At 44.7% G+C, this 27,249-nt stretch overlaps 1 protein-coding gene across 3 annotated transcripts in view; it reads left to right on the top strand.

Annotated features, from left to right (window-relative positions):
• Positions 1–27,249, top strand: part of SH3PXD2A (SH3 and PX domains 2A) — a 266,897-nt gene that overhangs the window by 149,921 nt on the left and 89,727 nt on the right. For all 3 annotated transcript variants that reach the window (XM_065843086.2, XM_065843084.2, XM_065843083.2), the window contains exon 6: positions 17,012–17,040. In XM_065843086.2, the coding sequence (XP_065699158.1) occupies positions 17,012–17,040 (29 nt within the window). The remainder of the gene's footprint in view (positions 1–17,011; positions 17,041–27,249) is intronic.

Below are 27,249 nucleotides of genomic sequence, written 5' to 3'. Positions count from 1 at the left end.
TCAAAGCGTAATATTTATGTGTGAATGCACCCTATACATGTCTCTGTCTCTCTTTTGGAGAGAGAAGTGTCAAATGCAGGGTGTGAAACTCACTTCACCGAAGTCCAAGATATGGTTGCAGTTCACCCCAAGGGTTGGAAGGAGTGCTGCTGCTGCTCTGTAGTGCCTGAGGAGGAATTTTGACCATACTTGTGCAAAGGCAGGTGGAAGAGTCCCAGCAAAACCTTATTTCTCTGTCAGCTTGTTTTAAGTAACCACAGCAATTCCCTTCACATCGCACAGGGCTGGCTGCATGGTCCTCATGCAGCCTCCTCAGGGGCAGCACAGCCTGGCAGCATGAGGGAGTCTGAGTGCTGCAGAGTTCTCTGGGAAATTAAGACTTCTCTGTAGCAAATGAAGTGACTGAAAAGTGCAGGTGCCGCTGAAATCCCGCCTGTGTGTCCTGATCCATGAGCAGCATCGCCAGTCCAAGTCTGTGCTGGAATGTGTTGGTACAATTCTCTACCTCACCTCTGTGCTGCTGCAGTCGCATCCTCAGAGCATCTACTTATGGACAATCCAGCATTATTTCCCCAGATTACATAGCTAATAATTGTAAGTAATGAAGAACTCTGAAAAAATTGCAAACTTTATTGAGCAAAGGAGATACTAAATATGCTGAGAAAAGTATTTGTTACTGCCCACATGCTCTGCTCAACATTAAATGTGAACAGACTGCAGCAGGTGTGAAGGGATGTGATACAGGCTTGGAAACCCTGGAGCGAGCCAAGGGAAGGCCTGTGAGAAGAGAAAAATGCAACGTGATGATGAAATGCAAATATTTCTGTGCCTGTGTTTAAGTGCAGGATCAGGGGCCATCCAGCTGTCTGTTGGCTGCTTTCAGCCGAAGGACAACACAAGGCAATAGATGATCTCACCATGCTCCTCTTAAATCAACAAACTTCCTCCACAGTTGCTTAAATATCAGTTTTTCTAAAGTTATTCTTCAACAGCTGATGGGCTGAACATTTTCTTCTCTTCTCTCATTGCTTCCTCATAACACATGAAACTGCTCGGGTGGTTCTGATGGCCATGGATGGGAGGTAGGGCAGCCCGGACGTATTTCAGAGGTTGAAAGTGTGTCGGCAGAAAAACCCTCAGCATGAGGCCAGCTTTTGGGAGGATAGTGCTGACGTATGGCTTGCAGGGATCAAAGCCCAGGAGAAGCTCAAACAGGGCTGTCTTTGAAACACTGGATCCTGCAGATATGATGTGGTGGTTTTATCTGACCTGTGAACATCTCTGACAAGGCATCAGGTCATTAGTCTTGTGCTTGTTATTGTAACATTTGCTGGAATGAAACACTGGCATTTTTAAATCACAGCTATCAAAGCGTATCATAAATTGTAAGGAGTTTCTTTTCTTTGTTTGAGTATATTCCCATGCCAAATCATTCAGTGCTCATATCTTCTAAATTGAGCATGACATTACCAGTGAAAAGCTGTGACTGAGCATAAAATAATTATTTTTTAAAAAAACAGAGCTGCAAAAATGTATATTTTCTGAAAAAATGAATAGAAAGTGACTCCCACTTCTTAAAACAGTTCTGCTTCCAGCCTATGATCATAACTGTGTATTCGACTCCTGAAGTGCTAAAAAGTCTGCTTTTTGTAAAGTGGAATTTAAAAGACTGTTATGCAAAAATATGTATATTAATATATACTGTGCAGTTAATCCCACCCACAACCTGATTTTCTTGCTTCCCGGAGCTGTGACATATTTTTAAGAAGAGCAGTGCATTTTTAAACTCATGCTATGGCATGAGATGAAGGTTGGCCCAGCTGATTCTGAGTCTTTGAAGGACCGAGAAATTAAACCCCATCCTCCATCCTTTCTTTGCAGCTTTGGGCCTGGAGCTCTTTGCTCAGCTTGCTTTCTGTGAAATGGTGTGGCAGCTTGTCCTTGCTTCTGAGGAGCGAGATCCACCCAGATTTCTGGGTGCTCAGCTGTGGAGATAACGTGGTCACTGTTGCATTAGTGACTGTATGCTCTGAGGTCTTTTGAGTAGGGTCTGTTCCCAGCCTGAACTGCAGTTTTCCTTCTGAGATGTTTCCAACTTTAAGCACTGAGCAAAACTGCAGCTGGAGACACATTGACAGCTCTCTTGTCATTGTTCCTGTTATTTTTCACGTTCTCTCTGGGAGATGGACATTCTTGGGGCTGGTGGTGAGCTGCAGTCGCAGGGCATGCACATGGTGGGGCCCATCTCTGCATGTCCTGCCAAGTGCTCCGGGAGGTCAGCTGCTTTCATGGCTTCCTCACCTACCCTTTGAAGACCCTCAAGGCAGATGAAGGAGGGGTCAGGAACAGAGTTTGCATTTTGAACTGTTTCTCTGCTGGTTAGGGCAGTTCTGTGGCCTCTTGGGTGTGAAGTGACCTGCAGATTCTGGGTGAGTGGGAGCAGAGAGGTGGCCAAAAATCACTGATCTTCCTTCTCCGACAGCATCCCAGATTTGTTTTGGTACAAGTAGGGCTCTCAGATTTTCATGACATTGTGTAAAAAACATTTTTTCTTGTGTAAAACCAGAGCACTTTTCCGTGTCTTCACTGGAAAAAGGGTCTCGGCATCATTATCACAGCAAATAAATGAAGCAACTTATTCCCTACCACAGAACCTTGCATTCTTCAGCATAAAACAAAGACACATAAATAAGCAGCACAGGGGATGTGCCTGGCCTCTAATGTATGTGGAGTTCACTCTTCCACTTCTTCTGGACAGTGATTTAGAAGGAAAAGCTTTTATCTAATCATGAGGTAGGTCTCTGCACAGCTCCCCAGGCACCACTAATGGATGGGATGTGCTGCAGAGCTTGAAGGTTTTTTATTCTAGGTGGGTAAGATGGAGAGCTGAGTTTCTGGTGTTGCACACACTATTGCTAGGAAGGTCGGAGTGGAGTTTTGTGCAGGGTCCAGGGTGTTCGTGTGGCCATCAGAGCGATTTTGTACTACAGTGAAGTGTGTGTTACAAGGAGGGGAGGGAGGTGATCAGCTGTGGAGGGGACGAGGGGTCGAGGCCAGAAGTGGCGAGGGGAGGACAGGCGGGGTGCTGGTGCTGGAGAGGCAGCAGATGCAAAGCAGAAGGTTCCAAGAATTAACATTGGTCCCAGAGGATGACTGGGGAAGAAATTTTTAGTAAGTAGGTTACTGGCAGCAGGACACACTGTTTCATGCTCTGCTTCGTGATCACTACTGCTGCATCTCATGGCTGATGTGCCCAGACTCTAGTTTTGGATCTCGCAGTATTTTACAGCCATGAGAGATTATCCAAGATAGCACTGATTTCAGACTTGGTACTGCGAGCTCAGAGCAATGCAGTCCTTTGCATTTCATGTTTACAGTTGTTTTATGGAGCATGATTGAGGCATAGTACAGTATCCAGTGTATCAGCTTGGCTGGACACCACAGTGTGGGCTTGAGGATACAGAAACCTCCCCAGAACCTCAGGGATGCTCTTGTCATTCAGTGGCAGGTGCAGCTCCGTGGGGAGGAGCTCATCGCCAGGCGCAGCACAGCACAGCCCTGGCAGCAAAGGCAGTGCTCCTGCTGAGAGTGTGCTTCCTTATCGTCCAGCTTCTGGCATTTCAGGTAACAAAGGGAGAAAAGAATGCACAAAAGCCAATTGCAGGGCATGACATTTGTAGAACCTCGTTGATATTCCGAACTTGCGAATTCCTGAGTGAGGGAGATAACTGCCTAAAAGGAGGGGGTGTAATTCCTGACAATTGGTGACATTTTCCCTTCGCCCACATCTGATATCTATACATCAGATCACATGAACAGTTAGAGCTGTAATAAGCTGCCAATGGCCATTTAATTTCAAAAATATAGAGATCCTTCATGTTGCAGACCAGAAATACCCCCCAAATCAGCATTCATTTTGAAGGAACAAGTAATTTCTCTTTTAGCTGAATTAAAAGGTCTTCTTCTGTAAACAGCTGAATGGATGGAAATAATTAAATTCATTCATTATGTCTTTTCCCTTTTATGAACCTAGAACACAGAAAAAGATACTGGAAATACCACACACACACACACACACACACAGAGCCCTTTGGAGATGTATGAGGTGAATTAAAAGTTAATGTCTGGATTGAGAATCGGGCAGGAATTGCATAAAAGGAACAAGGAGAATTTTACTGTTTGCTTCATAAACAGGTCTGAACAACATTCAAACTTGAATGAACTGGACTGCAAAATTTTTGGTCTAGTAAGGCATTGCACCGTGTCATGGTGTGTGATGGTACTTCTGTGCTCAATATGCCTTGATGCTTTTTATGTTCTGCATAGGTTTTGAATGCATATAAAAGGATGACCTTTTCGTATATTTTCCAGGACTCCTTAATATTTAATCCTGGTGGCCTTGAAAAGTTGGTTGACATGATTTGGGGTGGTTTGGGGAAGTATATATTCTTATATTTGAGGTCAACATGATTTTTTTTAATTTGTCCTATTAATTGAGCAAGACTGGAAATGAAATATTAGTATGGATACACACAAGTACTAGCAAAATGATTGTCTATCTCTGTGAAGCCAATTGTAAGTTGTTATAATCTCTAAGTATGTGATCAAATACCAACTAAGTAAAATTTACTATACGTTTTAATAGAGCTATAAAGCTTAGGGTGTATCTGTCCATTTCTAGTCTCAGGAGTCTTATACTGGTCCAGGCTGAAATGGCTGTGCTATTTTCTTTGTTTCCTCCCAGAATGAACCCAAGTACTGAGACTGAAACAATCTTTTATGACATCTTGAATTATAGAGCTTTTAAAAGTATTATTTATAATTTCATAGCCACAGTACAAACAATAGCATCACAGTTCACTCATGGGGTACTCAGCATGTTCTCCTTCAGTAGGTCTGATACTTCCTAGGGTGGAGTACATAGGAAAGGTTCGTGATGCTTCTTCGCAAATGCCGTGTCATTTAGCTCTCTAACCTCTTGGGGAGGAGTGGGACCTATTATCAGAGATGGGTATTTGGAAGGAGTTGTGGTCATTACCTTGAAAAGTAGCCCTAGTGTTTGAAAGATTTTATCTTTGGGAAGTTGTCTCTATTTTTCTGGCTTAATTGGTGCCTGTTAATGATAAATGGAAATTGTTTAATGAATCCCAACAGTTATATTGAACAAAACAAGCTCAAGACTTCTTTTTGCTTTTATGTATGAATGTTAGAATCAGACAGGATGTTTTAAGACTACCTGATGCTGGTACATAATCAGGGAAGACAAGACTGCTTTTAGTAGTTGCCAACCCAGCACAATTTACTAGATGCATTCCCTAGATGTGTTTTGGAGTCTTACAATTTCTGAAAAAGCTCAGTTCAATGGACGATGATTAGAAAAGTTTCCTAGAGTTCATGAACTCGCAGCAGATCTCACATGCTGTGATTTATGTCTCCAACTAGTAAATTAAAGAGCCTTGATGACTTGAAAGATCTTCCCATGTGCAGCATTTGTAAAAACAGGCAGAAAACAATTCCAAGGTATATAAAATTGGTGTCTTACAGAGAACTACATTACTTTTTAGTACACTGGAAAGTCAGTTGATGTTCCAAGGCACTTAACTGAGGACATGCTGCTGAGGCAGGTTTGGGAAGCAGACATGTTTTTATCTCGCTGTTCTAACTGAAGGTAACGTAATGAGGAGAGGAAAGACTACAGTCATCAGATGGAGTTGGAGTTCATCCTGTGGGCTTCATCTTGTCTTCCCATGTGCATAGTGAGTTTTTACCTCTCCTGGAAAAAATATTTGCTGTTCTTAGGCCCATATGTGTAACAGATGACTAAGAAGTTAGGAGAGAGATCTGTCACTAAAAGGAGATGTAAAACTAGCTGGGGCAATAGGGTATTTAGCAGCACAAAGTAAGTACAGATGCAATAGCCATCTGCTGTCTGTGCAAACTGTGGTCTTAATCTTTTAGATCCTGTTGCCCTTGAACACGTAGCAGGAGCAGCAAGACAGAGAGGTCCAAGCAGCATGTTGCTAAAAAGCCAGATGAGTACACAGAAGTGCTAGACACCATAAGAACAGCACCAGAGAGAAATGCAAACTTTTATAATACCAAGCATCTGGCATGCTTGCCTTTATACTGGGAGCTCGGTGGTCTAGCAGGGCCCAGACCATGTCTGGAAATGCCTGTAACTCATTTCTTACTTTGCTAATTTAGAGCCTTTAAAACGTCAAAAATGCCAGTGACAGCCTGGGAATTCCCTGTGTGAGTCTCCAGCATGTGTGCTGATGCCAGCACTCACACTGCGCCTGGGATGGGCTGCGGGGAATGACACTGAGTCCTGACAGCCACCGTGGGCTGGTTTTGGGGCTGCTACGGGGCAAAGGAGAGCGCTTGGGGGAGGCTGTAAGTGGGAATCCTCATGGCCTGGGCAGCAAAAAAGAATGGCAGGCAGGAGTTTCCTCTGCTTTGCCTTCCTGGTAGGCTGCCTTCAGGGTCTTGTTTCCATGGGGCTTCCCAGGGCTCAGTGTCACCAACCCCTGCAGATTCATCGTGAGGAACCATGCTCAGAGGTGGGATGTAGCTGATGAGGACATGTGATCGAGAGGGTTTGCTGGTGCCATGGGCTTTCCAGCAAGCAGGAGGTCAGAGCAGGAGGAAGGCAGCCTGGATCACTGTCATTTGGGTCACTGCTCCTTTCTCAGTTCCCTCTGCCCCACATGAGCAAGAAGAAATTGGAGAAAAGACTAATTGAATATTTTTGTTGAGTTTCTGTTATTTGTTCAGCAAATAGGAGGCAAAAGGGTGACCTAATAGTAACCTACAGCTTCTTGAAGTGGAGTTACAAGGATGTTGGAACCAAACTCTTGCTGGTAGTGGCAAAAAATGCGAACAGGAGCAACAGCCACAGACTGATATGGAAGATTCAAACTGGACAAAGGCAGAAACTTCACAGAACATAGTTATTTATTTCCCTATTAGTTGCCGTCATTATTCTCTCTAGCATATGAGCATGTGGGAGAAGAGTTGACTTGGTGTTTGTGATCCTTTACTTGAGGGATTTACTGATTTTGGAGTGTTTTTTTGATCAGCAACATCATATGCAAAGCAGCAGCAAAGGCACTTAGCACCGCTGGCAGTATACCTCCTGGCCATAGACACTTTGCAATGGCTCCTGTCCTTCTACCAGCATCTGTCCCCTGGGGCAAAGAGACCTGTTCTAACCTGTGCCCAGGCTGGCTGGATGCCACTGGCAGGTCAGGTCAGGCCATCAAAACTTTTGGGTTGCTGTTGCACCCCTGGCTTACTGCGTGAGCTTGCTTAGTCACCATTTCTACGTCCCTCATCTCTAAACTTGTGATGAAGTGACTCATTCTCATTGAATGCTTGCTTGATTTTATTAGATAGTTGTCAACATGTTTCATATGCTCTCTATTAAAGAACTGCATGTTTCTTTCATTGAATATCTTCTGGAAACAGCTTAGGTAAACAGCTTAGACAGGAGAAGCTCAGTACCCTTCAGGAAAAAAAATATCCTATAGGTTGTCCTTGTCAAGTGCTGGATGTGGCATATGGGAGAATTGGGAATGATGAAGTATTTACTCAAATTGCTAGTTTCCGCTGCATTGAAGTCAGAGACACTGAAGGCACTGCAGCATTTATAAGTGATTTCCTGAACAGTGTAGCAAATTGAAATGAGAGGCCTTTTCTTGTAACTCACATGTGCAACTAAAATTACTTAGTTAACATAAATCTGGGTTAAATTGCTTTTAAAGGCTCACAAAAAATTTCTGAAAGAGACAGGATGAGGAAACCATTTTGCCAGAATTGAGTATGTCTCTGTGATGAGTCCTATTAAAGCTTAATCAAAGAGCCTTACTGGCTTTTCATTAGAGCCTGTTTATGTATAGTTGAAATTTAGCAGTGGTTTCAACAGAATAGGCATAGAAATATGCACGGGAGATAAATTTAAGCAGGAATCTAGACCGTCAAAGTATGTGATTAAGGACAATTTAATGTGCTGAGTAATGCAGCATGATTTGGTTGTAATTTATCCTAATCCAGTCTGATCTTTTACAGGAGAATATATTATAAGGCCACAATTAGGTGAGACCAGGGCCCCATCTGGCCTCCTGTCTCCAACAGTGGCTTATAGCCAAGACAAGAAACAAAGCAAATACAGAGTGAGCTTCCCTTGTGTATCCTCTCTGCTTCTGGCATTCAGCAGTTACGGGACATCGTGGGTCAAAGCATCCAGAGCATGAAGTACAATAGCCACCATTTATCCTTGCTTCATGAATTTATCTCATGGCTTTTTGAACCCATGCCTAGTTTTGGTGATTGCAATCTATAACACCAATGAGCACTGTAATTCAGCTGTGTTACATGCAGGAGTGCTTCTCTTAGTTTAATTTAAACTGCTGTGCTCCAACTGTTCTTCCTGGTGCAGTAATTCAGTGGCAAAAGCCTTTCTGGACAAGTTATGTGTGGAGCTGGGGCTGAGGCTTACAAGTCTGTAACTTTGAAGTTTTCCCCTTTTCCTTCCCTCTCTCCTTTTCCAAGGACTCTCTGGGATGAGAGTTTTGGGGGTGACACTGTTGGTCTCCATGCCCGCTCTGGTGGAGGAGGTGGTATCCCGACTCCCGTGAGCAGGCACGACTTGGTGGGCAATGGGCAATGTCTCCTTCTGGGGTGGTTGTTGGTGCCACCGTGGGATGGAGGAGACAGTGGCCGTGCACCATACACATAGCTCCGAGCAAAGTCAGTCTGAAGAAGCAGGAACATGTCCCTGGAGGGGGACAGCAAAGGGGGTCTGCCTTTCCTTATAATCACCATTCGGCTGCAATTTAGAAACCCAGATGGACCATCTGGTTTCCAGTCAGAGGTTGGACCCAAATCTCCTATAGAAACTAGAATTTGAGGGGCCCACCCTCAAATCAGGCAAGGCTCAAAAAAAAAAAGTAGTCAAGATTCAAAGCCTATGCTGCCTTCTTAAGCTCTTAGTCAAATTGTTATGATATATGTACAAGCTCATTAGCCCGACTAGTTTATAAGGTACATCTGAATTTATGATACTGATATTTAGTACTTTATTTGTAACTGTCATTAGATGCATCTCTTAAGCATATATTGTATCTGCATGTAGATGTGTGTAATAAAATCCCAAAGTGAAGAGCACAACTAGAAAAGCTGCACATGAGAATGATTAATTTTTATTACCTTGTTTTTATCACTCAGCATTTATGCTATAAAGACTATAATAAAGCGACACATGCTTCGTCATTGTAAGACAGAGATAAATTCATCCTCCCCACAAGGGACAAGCAAGGTCAGTTTAGAGGAGGTGAAGAGCACCTCCACCCAGAGTTCTTGTGAAGGTAAATACATTTTTCTGTCCTGTGGAGAAATTTGCCATCTGAAGGAATAAACAGGGTAAAACAAAAACAGATGAGGATGTGACTCTTAGGCAAGATCTTGTTTTTATACTTCTTTCCAGGAAAAAGCTTGCTATAAACATTCATGTTGTCTGTTTCAAGGCCACTGAAGCCTCGCAGTAGAGGATCACATGGCGTTAGCTCATTGCCCCGGTGTCCTGCAGCTCCCAGGTTGTGCCGAGCTGTCTCTCCCTAGTGTCGGACAGACTGGGCTTTGCTGTCAGATCACCCTGCCCTGCATCTCACAGCCTGGTGAAAAGCTGAATGTGCAATTCCAAAGCCCTATCTTCCTCCAGGAGGATAATTCAATCATAAAAAAAATATAATTGTGAAAAATTCAAGAGGCTAATTCTGCATTTCTTCAGCCTGAGCCAAATACTGAAGTTGTACTCTGGAGCCAAGTGATCGGCTTCACTGCTGAGGAATCTTGGGACGGAAGTCTGTGACAGTCCCCAATCATTTAGGGCAGGGGTGGGGTGCCTTGAATGCATCTCTCATCCCTTTATATCCTTTCTATGCAAATAAAAAGTAAAAAAAAAAAAAAAGGAAAAAGAAATGGTAACAGCCATACCCAAAGCCTGTGGGTCTGCATGAGGCTGAGGTGGTCCATGGGGATGTGTTTTGTCTCAGACCTGTTTGTATTCCCTGCACCTTGGAGCTGGTGGCAGAGCTCAGCTTGTGCTGTGTGGGGCTAATCTCAAGGCTTCTCTGAGTGCAGAGCAGAGGACGCTGGTCTTCCTTGTCCTGGACCTACCTGGATGCAAATCTGTGGATTTAGGTGCAGGGAGCATTGCTGGAGAGGACACAGTGTCCATGTCTTTCCAAGCTTCACTTTGCTGTGCAGGCTATGGCTACTGGTATAGGGGAGATCTCTTCTGCACACATAGTAGATTTTCCAGTGTTGTGCTTGGAGTTTATCAGAGAGAACTTGGGTTGACTTTTACTTTGTTGGTTTCAAGGGAGCTGTCAGAAGTCAGCACTAAATAAGGACCTCCACCTGGGTCCTGGTGAGCCACAGTGGGCCACCAATAGTTACGTGATTCTAAGAAAATCACTGCAGCCTAACCAGAAGCATATAGGATATAAAGCTCTGCTATTTGCTCTATGCTAGCATTACGGTCACACTATGAAGACAACAGAAAGGTGGCAGGAGGGCAAAATTCTCTCTTTTGTGTTGTCTCCTTTCTCCTAACGTGCTGGTTGCACAGCAGTGGCCTACCCTTCTTAGCAGCAAGCGGAGACCACTTCCAGCCAGCAAGAAGTGCCTCGGTTTGAAGTCAGGTCGCCAGATTTTCCTCTTGCCCCTCAAGTCCCTTTTGCTCGCGGCAAGGAATTCTGGAGTCTCGGGACCCCCACAATGGGGCCTTTTCTGACAGGGCTGGAAAGCTCAACCTCTGCTCAGAAAGGACAGATTCATGTTCAAGAGGGTTCCACAATGCAACGATTTATATCAGGAAATGAGCAGAATATTTTCTAAAAAAAAAAAAAAAAGGAGGAGGAAAAAGGCCTTCATCTGTTTGTTTGGCTTGGGGAAGAGATCAGCTGTGCTTTTATGTTTTCAGAGGATGGAGTGCTGGAGGTCGAAAACATATAGCTGTATGCATCCATGTGTTTGTGTTCCTTATGCATAACATATAGAGTTTTGCTTCATTACATGTCATATGGGTCTCAGAGCTCAGTGGGAATGGAGATGCTTTCATGCACATGGTTAAACTTTTGCACTTTGAGTACAATGAATAAAAATTTTAACCCTGCACTCTCCATATAGCTCTGGTGTGTTTGTACAGTATTAAGGTGTTTGGGTGCCTCTCCAGCCATAGGCCTTGGTGACAGGCAGGCACCCAGTGACAGTTCTCAGTCACACTTGATTTTGTGCCTTGTCTCAAACAGAAAATGTCAGTCTGGCTGCTGAGGAAAATTAGAGAGTTTCAAGATGCAAATATATTCTCAATGCTCAGGTTTCTGTACACGTGAAGAGCAGTAGCAAAGTATTTTTGTGTTGGTTTACTTTAAAAACGCTGTCACAGAATCTGATAGCAGTGCTAGGAAAAATAGTTAGCGAAAAAGTGGTCTTCATTACTGACTGCTAACCGTATGAGTGTTGGGAAGGAGAGAGTGCACCTTCTTGTTAAAACGTTTCTGTGCGTTTGATCTGTTTGGCAAATCATTGGTGATTAAATGATAATCCAAGTTGTTTGTTTGAAATGTCATGCATCTGCACCACAGCCTGCCCACACCACTAGAGACTTCTAGGAATTAGGGAGCATGGGAACATAAATGCCTACAATGTATTTAAACATGAATTAACAAAAGCCAACAAATACAGAACAATTTTTATTTATGTATTAAAATGCTCTAGAGGATACAGATTAACCTCCATTACTCAGGGTTTGTCACTGTCTCATTCCCTTTGGACAGCAAACACTGAGAAACAGACGGAAAGATGATTTACTCTCCCTTTAGCTTCCGTCTCGTCTGATGAAATGTCTGCTGTGCAGCTCCCCCAGCCCAGCTCCTCTGGCCCAGCTCCTCCATGGGTCTGACAGTTCCTCATGCTTTGCAGGCCCTGTTTTCTCTCATGGTTGAAACTCACGGTTGTCTGGAATCTTTGCTTAAATGAGTTGAAGCCAAGCCTGCCTTGCTGCACTGACAGGCAGAGGCCTGGGCCTAAAAGGTGAGGTATCTGGGAAAGGAGGAATCCCACAGAGTGAGCTTGCTGGGTTTACTGTCCCGTGGCAAAGGGGAGAAGCTTTTAAAAAGAGCCTTTGCATTGCAGATACTGCAGGGATGAGCTCCCCTGACTGAATAAATGACCTCTGAGGGGGAGCAGGAGCCAAGCTGCAGCCTTGCAACACAGCAGCTGATGCAGTGTTGCTCTGCAAACTTCCCTGGTTGCAGCAGGAGGGCTCTGCTGACCCACTGGATCTCCATGGGTTCCATGTCAGCTAAAGGTGGTGACCCACAGGAAGACATTAGACAAAATTGCTATATTCTGATATCAAAAAAGGCTAGAAATATGCTATTTTTGTGAAAGGCGTTTGTTAGAGTATGGAGTGATCCTGGCTAATAAAGAAGGGACCTGCCAGAGCTATTTTTAGTTCCACCTGCTGGGTTCAATGCTGTTCTTGTAGCTATGGCTAGAAATGAAATTAGGATGGTGATATCTGTTCTCATATAAAAATTGAAGAAGAATGGAAATATGTGTATATGTGTATAAAAATAAAAAGATAAAAAGAGCAAGAGCTGAAGAGAAAATGAGCTTCCCTGTGTAGCTGCAGACATGACATTCATTGTACCTTTCTTTAGAAGGGTTTTTCTTCTGCCATGTCAGGTCTCTTGTCTGATTTAAGGGCTAGCAGTGTGCCAAGTGCAGCCTGTATTGCAGGACAAGATCAGAGGTTCTACTTGAAAGCTGTTTCAGTTAAGAGAAACCATTAAATAATTTCCTGTATTATCTTGGAGACATAATCCAATACTTCAGCCTTACGCTAATGAACATAGTGAGGCTAAGAAGTATTCACCTTCTAGATCGTCACTTGGGAGAGGGGAAAGATATCAATGAATCACATGTGAAATAATAGGACATAAAAAACAAATATGGAGTCAGGCAGAGCTCCTTGCTGCTGCTGTTGCAAAGCATCAGCACAGGCTTTCTTTGTTAGCAGAAAAGAATACGCATAAAAAGAGCACTTTACCCAGACAGATTATTTGCTATACCCTCTTTACTTTCTATTTCAGCAGTGATTTTTTTTACCATCCTCATTAGGAGGAACAAGGTCAAGCTTCATTTTATTTGATATTACTTTGTCCTGATTTTATGAGTGAAATGTCAGTGTACCGAAAAGCAACAAGACAGGGAGACAAGGGATACATGGACTTCAGGAACAGCAAATCAGAAGCCAATAAGACTTGACTTTACCAGTTACAGAAAGAAAAGATGAAAACTTGCCCAACAGATTGATTGATGGCTCTTTTTTTTTTTTTTTTTTTTTTGGTGAGTTGAGGGGTGGTGGTGTTTCAAATACATGTTTTGTAATGATCATAACGAAAATTTCTTCTAGCAGTATTATCTTGTCCTTAAGACTGGAAACTCAGATCAGAAGTTGTAGGTTCAGTTGCCTTCTTTTATTACAGCTCCACGCCAGCAAAGTGTTTAATACACCTTTCTCCCATCATATGTTTTTCTTTATAAATTTTGGGCAGCAGCCATTTCTTTCTGCAAATAACTAAATTGAATGAGGTTCCCACTTCATTTTGGTCTCCATTTGAATTTTAAGGAGGACATTTTGGAAACATAAAATGCTGTGGTACCCAGGACCAGGAGGGACATCCTGGGTGCCGTAGGGGAGCACTGTGGGGTGGGGATGCAGGAGAAGACCCAGTGTGTGCTGGCTGAGTATGGGACAGCAAGTGGGAAAGGTGTCTTGTGCCTCCCTTCGTGCTGGTGTTCCCCAGGGCAGCCTGGTTGTAGACAGTGGCATAATGCAGTTATAAGCCTCATGCACTGAGAGGAGAGTGAAGCAGAGTGGGGCTTTCCAGAGTTTGAATACACTCTGGATCCTCTGGTGGTGCTAGTTATGCTCCTCATCTCAGAGGGACATCTCTGAGAGCTACTTGATGCTTCACCCTCTTGTAGCTGACCCTAAATCACTCAACTGTACGTTTTGCAACAACAGTAAGGGGCTTTTTCCCTCTTCAAACTAATATAAAAGTTTGTTTTCACCATTCACAAGCTGTGAGAGAAGCAATGATGTGGTTCGCTGGACCAGAGCTACTGGTCCACATGAACAGTTACTGTCTCTATTGGCACCATGTTTGCTGCTGACCAGAAATGTGGCTTGCCACATCATTTTGAGAACAGTGGTCTGTGCTTGCAGTAGTGGTGTGATGTGGGATGTCTGCCCACTGCAGAGCTTGTGTGAGGAAACCTAAGGGCAAGTACATTTCCATAAATGATGTGATTTTACTGTGTAAGAAATGCCAGCCAGATGAGAAACTGAACAGGAAAAAAAAAAAAAGTGTAAAAGTTCTTTATTAAGTAATACCTCTTACCATCCTGTGATTTGTGTGTAGAAAGAAAAAACAATATCAAGATTTTGCCTTTTAAAAAATTCTTTACCTTCTTTAAATTGCATGGATGAGTCATGCTGTAGAATTAAAGAACAAGCCTCATTTAAGAGCTTACTGCAGTCAGTCACACAGCCCTAATACCAGCTAGAGACTGGGCTGAAAGATGCGGGAGAACATCCAGGATGGAGGTCTGACTTCTGAGCACTGTGGCGTTTTGTCTCTGGTACGCAGCAAAATCATGTCAAAATTATCTTCCTCCACTGCACTTCCCAAACCTGGGTATTGATTTTAGCCTGATGTGGTGAGCAAAGATGTTCAGCAACATTTTTATCCATTTTTGGTTGCTCATTAACCATATCAACTCATCAAGATCCCATTTCCAGTTGGGTAAATTGTGTTATTTTTTTTTTAAGTGGCAAAAGGAGTAGGGGTGTTCTTTTTTTTGCAACTTCAATCAGGCTGAAGGCTATTCCGTGTCTATCTAATGCTGCTTGTCTTCGCCCTGTCTGTTCATCTGGAGCCTCTCTCAGGATGCTTGTGGGGTGTCCACAGCACGGCTGGCTGGCTGGCAGGAGGCTGCCCTGCAAATGTGCACTTCCGGCAAAGCCTGGAAGGATGGTCTTGTTTATCTTCTAGGGATCATGCCCAGCTACACTGTCCTCCCAGGGTCCTCATGGGTGCTAATATTTGCAAGAGCTGCGTGCAACCTTTCTGTGCGGCACAGAGAGAAGTGGGGAGGTGGGAAAACCATGTGCTGCTGAGAGGAATCTCAGCTGAACCCAGTGCAAAGCTTCAGGAATAAGAAGGTCCAGGAGCTTTGCTTCAGAAAGCCGGGACAAGCAGAAGGGATTGAAGTGGTAATCAAGCCAGTGCTCGATTGAGATACGAGGTTAGAGCAAATTACATGCACAGATCTCAGCAGAGTTTCACCCTCTTGCCATTTAGTGCTGTCAAAAGAGAGGCAGTTCAGGGCAGGACCAAACACAGATTTTCACATGCCAAGAGAGCTTTATTTACAGCGACCACAAAGCTCCAGGCTGGCGTGGGAGCGGAACTGGGGCAGAGGACTACATTTCGGGTATTGTGCCTTCCCTGTCTCATTCTGAGGGGTCTCTGTTTTGGGCACCATATAGCAGGCATTATATTTGCATATGATATCACTTTTGCAGAAGAAGCACCCTATTCATGAGCAGTAGCATCTTCACATCAAATACAACTGCAGACATGGCTGACAAAACAAGCATTTAATTGAAATAGAAATGACACTGGAAAATTCAAAGGGTGCAAAAAACTCCCAAGTAGTTATTACTCACTGAAAGCAAATTCTAGACATGTAAGGCATGGGATACATGCAAACAGTGTGAGAAAGATTTTATTGGTAGACATACCTCTCATACACATGTTGTTTCTTCAGGTGATCCCCCAGACTCTCTTGAAAATACATACACAGTTTGGGAACTTCCTTCTGTGATTTGCCTGGAGCACACAGCACACTGCGAGCAACAAAACCCCCATTCCTGGCAGCCTGACCCCTAAGAATTTAGAGGCTGTTGCCTGCCCCTCTGGTGGGATTCCTGCAAACACAGCCTGCCTCTGCGGTGGGTTCACAGGGCGGTTTTCCCAATATCAATGCCACCGGGTGTGGCGTGTGACCGTGCCCACACAGCGATGCTGTCCCTGCCAGACCTGCCATTCCCAGGCTCCTGCCTGTGCAGACCATTTCAGAGCCAGGTCTGAGAGGCTCCCGAGAGCGCCAGGAGGAAGCACAGACACAGAGAAGTGTTTCTGTCCTCGGTTCTGCTTATCCCCGATCAGTTCTCCCAGCTCCCTTCTGTAATTTCTTCCCACTTCTGCAGCAGCTGTTTGAGCTTTCAGGTGTTCTGCCATGAGCAAAGGTGCCGGCACCCATTAAATCACTACAGAAAAGTAAGGGCTCATTCCACATCCTGGAAGAAAGGACAAAGTTTTTTGTTGGTGGTGGTGTTTTTTTTTCCCTTGCAGGAGATAAGTAGTTGTCAGAGATAACTAGGAGGGGTCTGGAGGCTGTGCACAAATTAAGTAGCCTGTGACAGGAGAGGACTGCAAGCAATGCCCAATAAGCCCGTAGCAGCTGCACTCCTGCAGCAAACAGTTAATATTGTCTTTCCTCTCCAGGGGAACGTCAGGGGTTAATCCAGTAGCTGCGCATTTAATAGCTCAATTTAAAGGGGAAAAAATGACACCCTTCTCCCCTGCCTTGCTGGTTGTGGATGGTTTGCTCTGTCTGGTTGATCACATGCTCCCCCGGCCCCTGGTGCTGCAGAAGCCCCAGCTGCTGTTGATGATGATGGTGATGAAGAGCCGGTGCTGCCCAGGACCCATCCTGGCCCCTCGATGCCTGGCAGTCCTCACCTTCTCTTTAAAGGAGGGAGCACAGAGAATGAGCCGTTGAGCATATGGGTGGATATTTGGGAGTTACCTGTTCTCTCACCACCGTTTCCAGCTCTAACCATGTCTATTTGTTGTTGTCTTTTTTTCAGGGACTATGGATCTTCAAAAAGAAAATCAGGTAAGATACCAGACTTTTTATGTACTGCATGACTACAGAGAGGACCTTCCCCCTGCTTCCCCCCCACCCAGCTCGTTTTAAACCTTCCCGTTATCTTGTGTTGCATGACATTGTGTATCAGTTTAACTTTTAGTTGCTGAAGCCTGCTGGAGACAGGCATCGGATTTTTTTCCTTTGCACTGCAGAGGAGAAGAAACCTACATTATGTAGCATTGAAGTTAAAATGACTGCTCTTTTCCGACTGTATTTATACAGCTCCTTCTCCAGGATGAGATGATAATTGTATTAAAATGCTTTTTTTTTTTTTTTTTCAAAAGTCAATAACTCAATCTTTATTTAAACACGCAGTCAAAACACAACTTGAGAGTTCAAATTGTTTTCTGGAGGGAAATAGAATGCTTTTCTGATCTGAATATTTTTTTTTTTGTAATTTTCTAAAAGGCTTTGGTGAGGCTTCTAATGCAAAATGTTTTCAGTGCCTGTGTTTGGGCTGCTTCAAAGGCTCCAGCTCAGTGTTTTGTTTTTAAGATCATGGATTCAAATGTCCTACAAAATCCTGATTTGAAACTATGTATGTCCAATTTTTCCCCTCCCATTGTAGCTCTTAGTGATTTTTACAGATGTGTTTTCAATAGGGGCACGTAATTACGGGCCTCTGGTTTGGCTGCTCTGAGCTGGATGTGTCAGGGCTTTATCTCTTTTTTGTTTTTTTTTCCCCTAGGCAGTGTTGAGCACCTGCAACTCTCATTGCCTTCTTTTTGGACTCTTGGCTGCTCCAAATTGCATTCAGGGCATCCAAAGAGAGAACTTTCAAACCAATAGCAACTCCTGGTTAACTCTGACCTGTGTGCAGGGGAGGGGAGGAATTTTTGTTCTTGCTTTTTAAGATGATAGAGAAACACTGCAACGTCTTAGTCCCTGGGAAAGAAGGGAAGATGAATGTAACGCACTGGACTCCAATGAACATCACTGTCTAGATTGATTTGTTGGTTAATTATGAGAGCTTTTAAGCTGTACTCCTGTAATAAGCTGAGTGATGCACTACAGTGAAGCTGTTGCTTGACCCTGATGTCCTGTGCTTCAAATGGCTGTTGCCTTTGCAACACAATACTTCTGGTACCTTTCCCTGAATTTCCCTTAAGTGTGTTGTGGTAATGAAGGGGTAAGCATGGTACAGAGTACTGACCCAACACAATAAACTAGGGTACGCTTAATCTTCTAAATTTTCTACAAAGCTTCTAAGACCTCCTGAATGTAATATTAAGTGAAGTGTTTGTTCACAATAGACGGTGAATTAAATTGGCAGCAGCACCTCCTCTAGAGAGACTGACTGGAAAGGTCCAAGTGATTCAGTAGAAGGCAGAGCTGAGTGCGGGAGCTTCTGTCCCAGTGCAATGTCCTGAGCACTGGGGACTTTTGAGCTCTGTAAAGACCTCTGAAAAATGTTGCTGAAGTCTCTGGGGCAGCTTGATTTAGCACTGACCTAGAAGAGCACTAGGAAACCATGACAGCTTTGGGTTCAGTGTACCAGCTGACATGTACAGGAGTTGCAATAATCTTGCAAGAGATGTAAGGAACTGTTTTGAGAGTCTGAGAAACTGCTCTTTCTCCATTCCTGTGGTGGGGAAATAGGGACTGATCTGCTGTGACATTGGGGGAAGAGGGATTCAGTTGAGTCAGTGTAGCTGAGATGCCCTCTGTAGATGCTGCCTTGCTGGGCTCTTTGTTGGCCTCCTGCCCTGAGCATCCCAAGTGACACACTCATCTGTCCCTGTGAGGCATGGGTATTCTGGTTGGGCTCCCCCTGCTTGGCTGTCCCACCTCTCTGTGCTGCCAGGTCTCCTTTTGCAGGTATTTCCTTCCTCCTCTCTGTGTCTTGGTCCTTGACTGCTCACACAGCTGGGGCTTGGAAACAGTGGGGTTTAGGGATGCTTTTTCTCCTCTTTCCCTGTACAAGGAGGAATGTGAAGCAGCTCTCTGACCAAAGTGAGCTGCATAAAGGGACTCTGTTCTCAGCCATCTTCTTGCCCAATTTTAGAGTGGTGAAGGAATGCTTCCTTCTGTTCGAAGCTCGATATTGTGGGAGTGTGCACACAACGAGCGAAGGAATATGCCAAGGGAGTTGGTAGTTACAGCCTCTAACAAAGACCAGCTTTATGATGCCTGAACAAGCGATGGGACAAATAAGCACGGAGTTCCAGGGTGTGCTATGAGAGTCTTTCTATAGAACAAATAGCTTTGAAGCATAGTTTTCTCCATAGGTGCAGACACAAATCTGTCTTTAAACAGGAGATATGTAGGCACTTTCAAGCGCAAGCACCTCCCAACAAATCAGACCTGCAAACACATCTTCTGTCTTGACCGGAGATGTGCTGGAAGGAGGCTTTTGGGTGTGAGCACGGCTGTCCGGCAGAAATCCACAGCTGCCGTGGCTCAGGCATGTGCAGGCACGACACAAGCGTGGCCGATTGCAGAAACATTTGGGGAATGCCTCTGACAGCCAGCATCACCTCTGTCCTGCCCTCCGCCTTGCTAGAGTGCACGTCTAAATAGTCCTGTGCTCTCCTCTTAGAGCAGGGAGAAATTGGATAAGTTCAGATTTTAATAGGAGTTATGGAAACATTTATTGCTGCAGCTGTAAACATTTGAGACCTTCTGAACCAAATGCAATGGCGTGGCACATCCTTAACTAAACAGAGAGGAGTCTTGCACTGATCTGGAGCATCTCTGCGTGCCAGCCCTGCTGCAGGCTTCCTGTTGTACAAAGTACTATAAAAACATGCAGCCCTTCATTTGGATATGATCTAGCTGTAAATGTTTTAACTTGCAGTCAGCACAGAGACCTGGAGCTTCACCGAAGCAGCTGAGATTCTGTGAAGGCACAGGCGTTTGCTGTGGCCTCAACTGCCACATGTGCTGTTACTTTGAATTTGTGGGGTTTTACTTGACATGCTGCAGAGCTGCTTCAGAAAGCTGCCTTCGTATTTCCAGGCGGTTGAATAGTTGCTCTATGACCATCTGTCAGTGCTGAAGAGACCTCAGTACAACTGTAAGGAGTTGTTATCGTGGGCATGTTCTGTACGCTCCCAACAAATGGTCTCATCTAGATCTCTCCAAAGACCCATGGTAGCAAAAAGGAATTACTTTTCAGACTCCAGTTTGTTGATCGCATTAACCAAGTGAACAGCAACTCATTTGTCACTCAAAGTAGGCATTACTTCTACGCAAGCATCCATTGTGTGGTTTTCTCTGCTGAAATCAAAATAAGGGCAGAATTGCTACAAGTCTAGTAATGGATATTTGCATGGTACATTACAAACCACAAATTAGGTTAATCCACTCTGTAAACCCTACCAGCTACCATCTGTGCATGGTGAACTAATTAACCCTTGAGACATCTGCTAATCCTCATAGGGCTTGTAAAACCAGTTGGAGTACGTTTCTCCCCAAAGATGTGCCCCCCCTACCGCCTTGCTGGCTAGAGCAAGTTTCAGACCCTGGAGTAAGATGATCTTCCCTCTTGCCTTGCTGAGAATATTTCTTGGCTGGTTTTATGTCAAAATTTTTGTGAGATTCCCCAGTCATGAAACTGAAGCAAGCAGCTGGGACCTGGTGTTTGGTGGCAGTAGGGAGTTGGTGTGGGCTCCACAGCTTTTCCACGATGAGTGCCAGTGCTTCCCCAATTACTGAGAGGGTTCTCCTTGCTAACGGTGGGACCAAACCCAGCAGAAGAGATGCTGCTTCACCTTTGCTTTCAAAGCTAAGGCATCACCACCAGGGGATCTCTGCCACTTGCTTTGTAGGCAGCCAAACCCTTGTCCCTGCCACTTTCAGTGTGTGCTATTGGGAGCAATGTTGGCCACCCCCTTCTGAAATCATAATGAAAAGCTCTACTGCTTGCTCACTCCCACTGCTCTGACTGCCCTGCTTACTGCTGGGGACACAGATGGCTTCAAACTGCTGCTCAGGGGCTTTCTCTAGCACCTTATTGCTGTATGGTAGGATGCTCCTCCAAGTGAGATGGAATAAATTAAAAAAAGTTATGGCTTCATCAGTACTGCAGTGTCTCTTTTCTCCAGTTGATCAGATCCTGTCTGCATCAGCCTGGCTGTACTTTGGCTGAGTCTGCCAGCTGAAGTCTTATTTAAGTAGCCTCTGTAATTGAGCACTTAAAATGTTAATGTAGAAATTTGGTCCAAGCCAATGTTGCCTCAGTGAGGATGCTGATGAGGCTTGGCTCCCTCAGCAGAGAGAACTATCCTTCAACTTGGTTCCCACATCCCATTTTTGGACTAGCAGAGTATGGCAGCACCCAGACAGCAATCTCTGCTTCCTTTCTCTCCTGTATTGTAAAACTAGGAAGGATGTGTCCACTGGCAAGTAAATGAAAACTTCAGAGTCCATTGGAAGCTACTTCTCAAACTTTTTATAGAAACATCTGTAATGCTTTCTTTCCTCTCAAGGAGGAAATGAAGTAGGGTTGAGAGAGTTACAACAATGATGGAAGTGGGGCCTCCAAGTGAAAAACAAGCAGGTCATTGTAAGGACACCAAGGGCCCTCATGGCTAGTCACGTAGTGGGATGGCTGCCTTGGGCTTATGGGTGGAGCTGACAGCAAGAGTTGATTCTTTAGCCTAATTATTCATTGCTAGGGAAACCCTCTTCCTTGCTCTAGCACGCTGAGGATATGTGCTCTGTCAGCGTTGGAGAAGTGCCTTGATTGCTCTTTGAATTATCAGGGGTAGCTTTTTCTGCTTCCTTTGTAATTATGAAGGGAAATGGCTTAACTTTTGGCTTTGTCTGCTTTTACAGATGAGCTATGCTCATAATTTGAGAGTTTAACCTTTCTGGTCCTGCCACACTGTGTGTGTCTTACAGCTTCATGGCATGTGTCATTTTTTTAAAAATAATTTTTATAAATAAGCTTTATTTTCTTAACTTCAGTTTGAACTGCCTCCTTTGAGGTGATATGGAGAAAATGAATGGTGTGTGCTAGCCCTTCTGTGCTTAATCATTCAACGGGGTCACAGATGTGTGAGCTGTTAGCTGGACCAGCAAGGCTGTGTGGCTTGAGGTGGCTCTACCTGTCACAGAACTGAGGTGCTCACCCCGGGGACAAAGCTTTGCTGGCACAACTGTGAGTGTGGAGCCCTCTGCCAGTTTCATAGCCCTGGATCAGGCATTTAACTGCAGAGGAGTGGACATACACCCTGCAGCCCTGGCAGATATTTTATTATATTTGAGGGAGATGGCTGCAGTGGAGGGGGAAGGAAGGACCTCTCCAAGACAGGCATGGTGCTGCCTTTGCTCTGCTGTAAGGTTGTTGAAGTATTGATGAAATGTTATCTGGAGTGATGTATGTCCTTTTAATACTAAAAGAGCTGTGGACACAACTGCTAGCATGCTGTAGGGATGCCTGAACTGACTCAGTTGACTGTTAAATTTGTCTTGATTTTCCCCTCTCCACTGAGGAAGTCTGAACCTTTTAAATGGGCTCTCAATGGGGCCAAATTGAAAAGCCTGTAACTAAAGATGTTGAAAAATCCAATTAACTAACATGGTGAATCCCAGCATGAGACAATGCCTCTTCTGTCAGGGTGGTGACTGCAGCAGATGTCTTGGAGCTACCTGCATTGAACGCATGTGTAACAAAGCAGGCAGTTGGTTATTGCTTAATGAAGCCAAGCCAAGGTGATAGCAGCAAAACTAGAATGTGTGTTTTAACTCAAATGTTAGTTTGAGTCATTCTACTCTCATGGTGTTTGTCTCTGGAGTCTGTCTTCCTATACTCCATCTGAAAGGAAAGCTTTAGCTTGGAAGGGTAACTTTTTTGTTTTTAAGGTGGTGAATGGGGATCTATGTTTGTCCAAGCTCATGGCAAGGGCCCGGGAACATCTTAAACCATGTAGCTTCAGCTTGGTGTCTTAATCCTTGTAAGAAATCTGCGGTATGACATGATCGCTGCAGACTGAAGCATGTGCATGTTTGTGTCCTGATGAATCACACATGCGTGCTGTGCTCCTCGCATTGTTTTCTGCAATTAGTGCAGGAACAGGGATGGTGGACTGGCTCCTTGGTGCCATGTGGCCTGTTGACGAGGATGGCTGGACTAGGGAGTTTGCCAGTTGCTATTTTGTAACTTCACAAACATGTGCTGACAGGATTGCTCTTGATCAGAAATCAGGATCTGTTCTTCCATCATACGATTAACCTTCTTGGCTGTATGTACTAATTACTGCATGGAATTCAGAAATAGCAGATGCTGGCAGAACATTTTGGTTCTCACATAGCTTTTTTTTTCTTTTCTTTATCCTTCTCTTAAGGAAAAAAAAAGGATTTAGTAATAAAAGAAAGATGGAGTAGACAGAAGCATAGCAACAGAGAACCAAACAAACTTTAGCATATAATTAGTGGGGTTGTACATCTTGGGCCTGGCTTTGGAAGGAGTTAGTATTTCATTATCTTCATGTGCATCCTCAGGTTAGTTGATGACTGAGCTTCCTCTTCTCATGATGGAGAATTATTCTTCCTCATCTAGTGAATTCGCTGAACTCTAACTTCTTCAGTTTATTGGCTTTTGCCTGATGCACCAATTCCCAAACCAGCTCATTTTCTTTCCCAATATTTTTTTAAAACAAGCCCAGAAGTCTCTTTATTTATTTATTTAGTTTTAACAAGTTCTTCATATAATTGACCAAACATCTACTCTCTGTCTTTTCCAAAGCAGGGCTATTGCTCTGTGCTCAGGTGCAATGGCACAGAGCAGGATTTGAGGAAGAGCTTCAGCTTAGTCAGGCAGACTTAATCTTTTTGCAGCGTCTGTGTGTGTGTGTGTGACCCAATTCTGCATCTTCAGTCAAGATGTGGATCTGTCCCCTTCAATCCCACACTCCAAATCCAGACTGTAGCATCCTGGCAGGAGGAAACTGATCTCACACTTCTTCTTGTACACCATATTTTTAAAGTCACTGTTCAAACTGAAATGCTTTGGACTTCTGCCTGAGGCTACTGAACAGCAGATAGGAGGCTTCGTTCTGCACTGCCGCAGTTTTCTGCTGACAAGACACGTGGCCTGTTAGATGTACAGGATCACTGCCTTCTTCTGGGTGGCCTATATGCTGGGGTGAGAGGAAGAAGGGTAAGAGAGGAAGACTCATTTGTGTGTTGTATGCAAATTTTGTTTTGCTCCTTGGCTTTTAAGCTGAAGTGCGGGGACAGGGTACAGGATTAGGAAAAGGAATGTGTTTGTGCTCTTTGCTGTTCCCACTTCAGCACTGATGATGCACAGAGCCTAGTGCTGGGGATAGAGGGCAGGGAGCCTGAGGGCCAGGGAAGGGCTGCAAGTATGAGGTGTGTCTCCAGCACAGCCATGGCAGAACAGCATGCTGCACCCCTGCGAATACCTCAGAGAGCCTTCAGCTGAGTGCTGAGAAAGCACTTCGTATCTCGAGGGATGTAGTGACATTTCTTGTGGTTTTTAAGGAGTTCTCTCTTCCCCATCTGCTCCCATTCTGCCTTCCTCCTCAGAGTGTTGGTGGCAGATGGTATTAACACTGCCTGCGTGGGTTTGTCCTCTCTTGCATAGAGCAAACTGTGTGGTATTGGATTCTGAATTTAGCATGTTAGATAAGGCAGGTAAGAAATGTTCTTGGGAGCTGGAGTGGAGGATGGTGATCCTCAGCTGTTGCAGGAATCCATACGTAGCACAGACGAGTCTGGCTTGTTGAGGGGAACAGAGCTCTTACCCGGGTGTTTCAGATAACTTAGTCTCAGGTTGGTGAGTACCTGAAACTTGAATCCCTCTTGTGAGAAGGAAACCTGGATGGTAGAGTTCATGTCCTTAGGCTGTTGAGAGCACTCACCCCTAAAACAGCGTTCCCTAAGTGCCTCCGGCTTCGTGCATGGTTTTATGCCTGTCACATTCTGGCTGACCTGTGTCCAGGCTGTGCCACAGGCAAAATCCTCACCAGCCTGCTCTGGATGGGGTGCCTCATCTGACCAGAGACAGCTGGGAACTTTACTTATAAGGTGCTCAATTGGCCAGCTCAGTCTACTGTCAGTTAAAACAGGCTGTCTGGACATGCCAATGCTGTGGTACGTTTTCTGTGCTTGGCAGCGTGGCTTCTTCACAGCGGGATTTGTCTTGCTCTTTTTTTTTTTTTTTTCCTCCTAGCCGTGAGAGAATCTGAGTGTGAATGCATACCTGTGACTTTCCAAGTGCAGCAGCTGGGGTTTCTCTGCCTTCCTCGGCAATGTTGGAGGCTGTTGTTTTTTCCCTTGGAGGGGTGATGCTCTCAGTTTGTACAGCTGTAGATGTGGATTAGTGTTCAGATGCTGTAGGCACTTCCCAGCAAAACTGGGAACTGCTGCAAAACTGTATGTGCAGGGGCCATACCACTGTGATCATGTGGGAAGCAGTCTTTGCTTGCCATGTGAAAAGAGTTAATATGAGCTATGGCTGCCAGAACAAAAACTAAACAATCCTGGATACTTCTAGGTCTGCGAATGGGATTAGGACAGGCTTTCGCAGAAGTAAACACAATAGAAAATTGGGACTAAGTTTCTTTTACGTTTGTGCTTTTAGAGAGGATGAAGGACTATATGAGGCTGTGGAAAAGCAGTTGGTGAGCGTGTTCCTGTGCAGTTTGTCGAGACCACAATCCTCTTGTTGCACTGCTCTGTTTCAACTCAGGAAAGGGCTCTCTGGTTGTGGCTTTCTCCCCTGCAGGAGTGAGTTATCCAGATGATGAATTTCTGAGGCACGCTCGAGTCACGTGAAAGCCAGATGTGAACATTTTCCAAGCAGTGTGTGTGGGTCTGGTGTACGCCAGGCAGCTCTGCTTACGTGGCAAGTGGAAGTGGTCTGAGATTGGTCTGCAGCCTGGTGCCGGGGAGGCGAGGAGCCCCAGCAGCTCCCAGAGCCGCAGCTTCTGCTGGGGAGAGGAAGCTGCTCGCTGGGCTCATCACGGTGGCTCAGCACATCTGCACCCACCCCCTGCACACATGCAGCACCTCTTCCTGAGTACAATCCCTGCACAGGTTGGTCATGATGGGACTGAACTCAGTGAATAGGACTAAAATTAAAGGCCTTATTTAATGCCTGCTACCAGTTCTCTTACTCGTACACTTCAGCTGCGTTTTTGAGATGTAGCACTTTAAGATACTGCCTCTTGAACACATGGCATGGGGAGTGGAGGTGATGTTCTGCTTCCAGTATATAGAAGAGGATATATCTCTGCAGAGAGGTTTACTTTAAAATGCTGTGTCCCAGTAGAGGAAAAAAAAAAAAAAAAATAAGTAGAACTCTGTGTTCTTTCAAGCATATCTTAAAAACACTTGCTTTAAACATGATACTTCAGCACCCACAGACATAAGAGCAAGGAAAGTTTGTTTAAGCTGCTCTGGTGGGGAACGGGGGTGGCTGCTACTTGCCCAGCAATCACAATAACAAATAAATCTGTCATTGTGGTACCTAGGAAGTGAAATGGCTGACCAGGCCCACCCTGGGTCAGGCACTGGGCACAAATGTTATTTTTGTTTAGGTCCCTTTGGAGCCTGGAGGGAGAAACATCAATGGTGCAGTTCAACAGGCTGCCTTGAGCTGTGGTGTTTGAAATGGATCAAAACACTTGCAGCCTTTCTGTGCCATCCTCCCATTTCTCTGTCTGTCTGTTGTTCTCTGCCTAATTGAATGAGTGAATTGTGTGAAAATGGTTCTAATTCAGATAAAGGCTCGTCTGCATTCTTCTTTCCAAGCTACTTTTCAGCCACATTGTAGACCTACATGTACACTCTGTATCAGAGTAATTCTCTGTTAAAAGTAACAGCTCCCATTCCTAGATGAGGTTAGCAACACCAAGTCCCTCTGTCTCTCTCCCATAGTCTAGTGCTATTGTACCTCGTTGCTTTCCAGTTTAACCAGTGTCAGCCCTCAGCTGAAGAGAAAGGGGCTGGAGGAGAGAAACCTGGAGACAGATTGACAAAGGATGATCAATGGGTTTGGGGGATGAAGGGTTTGGAGATGGCTCACAAGGGTATGGCAGAACACTGAGCATGGTGCTCTGTCTGCAGATGGGATCAAAAACAAGCCCTACAATTTTGGGAGTCCTCATTGAACTTCCTGCTTTTGTTTGTATAGATGGCCCGCCTTACCTTGTCAGGTGGAGGAGTTTGTTCCTCAGCTTGTCTGAAGAGGGCAGAAACAAAGCA

This window comes from Patagioenas fasciata, chromosome 8, assembly GCF_037038585.1.
Source record: "Patagioenas fasciata isolate bPatFas1 chromosome 8, bPatFas1.hap1, whole genome shotgun sequence".
In the NCBI taxonomy this organism is placed as follows: Eukaryota; Metazoa; Chordata; class Aves; order Columbiformes; family Columbidae; genus Patagioenas; species Patagioenas fasciata.
This window is presented reverse-complemented; position numbering and strand designations above follow the sequence as displayed.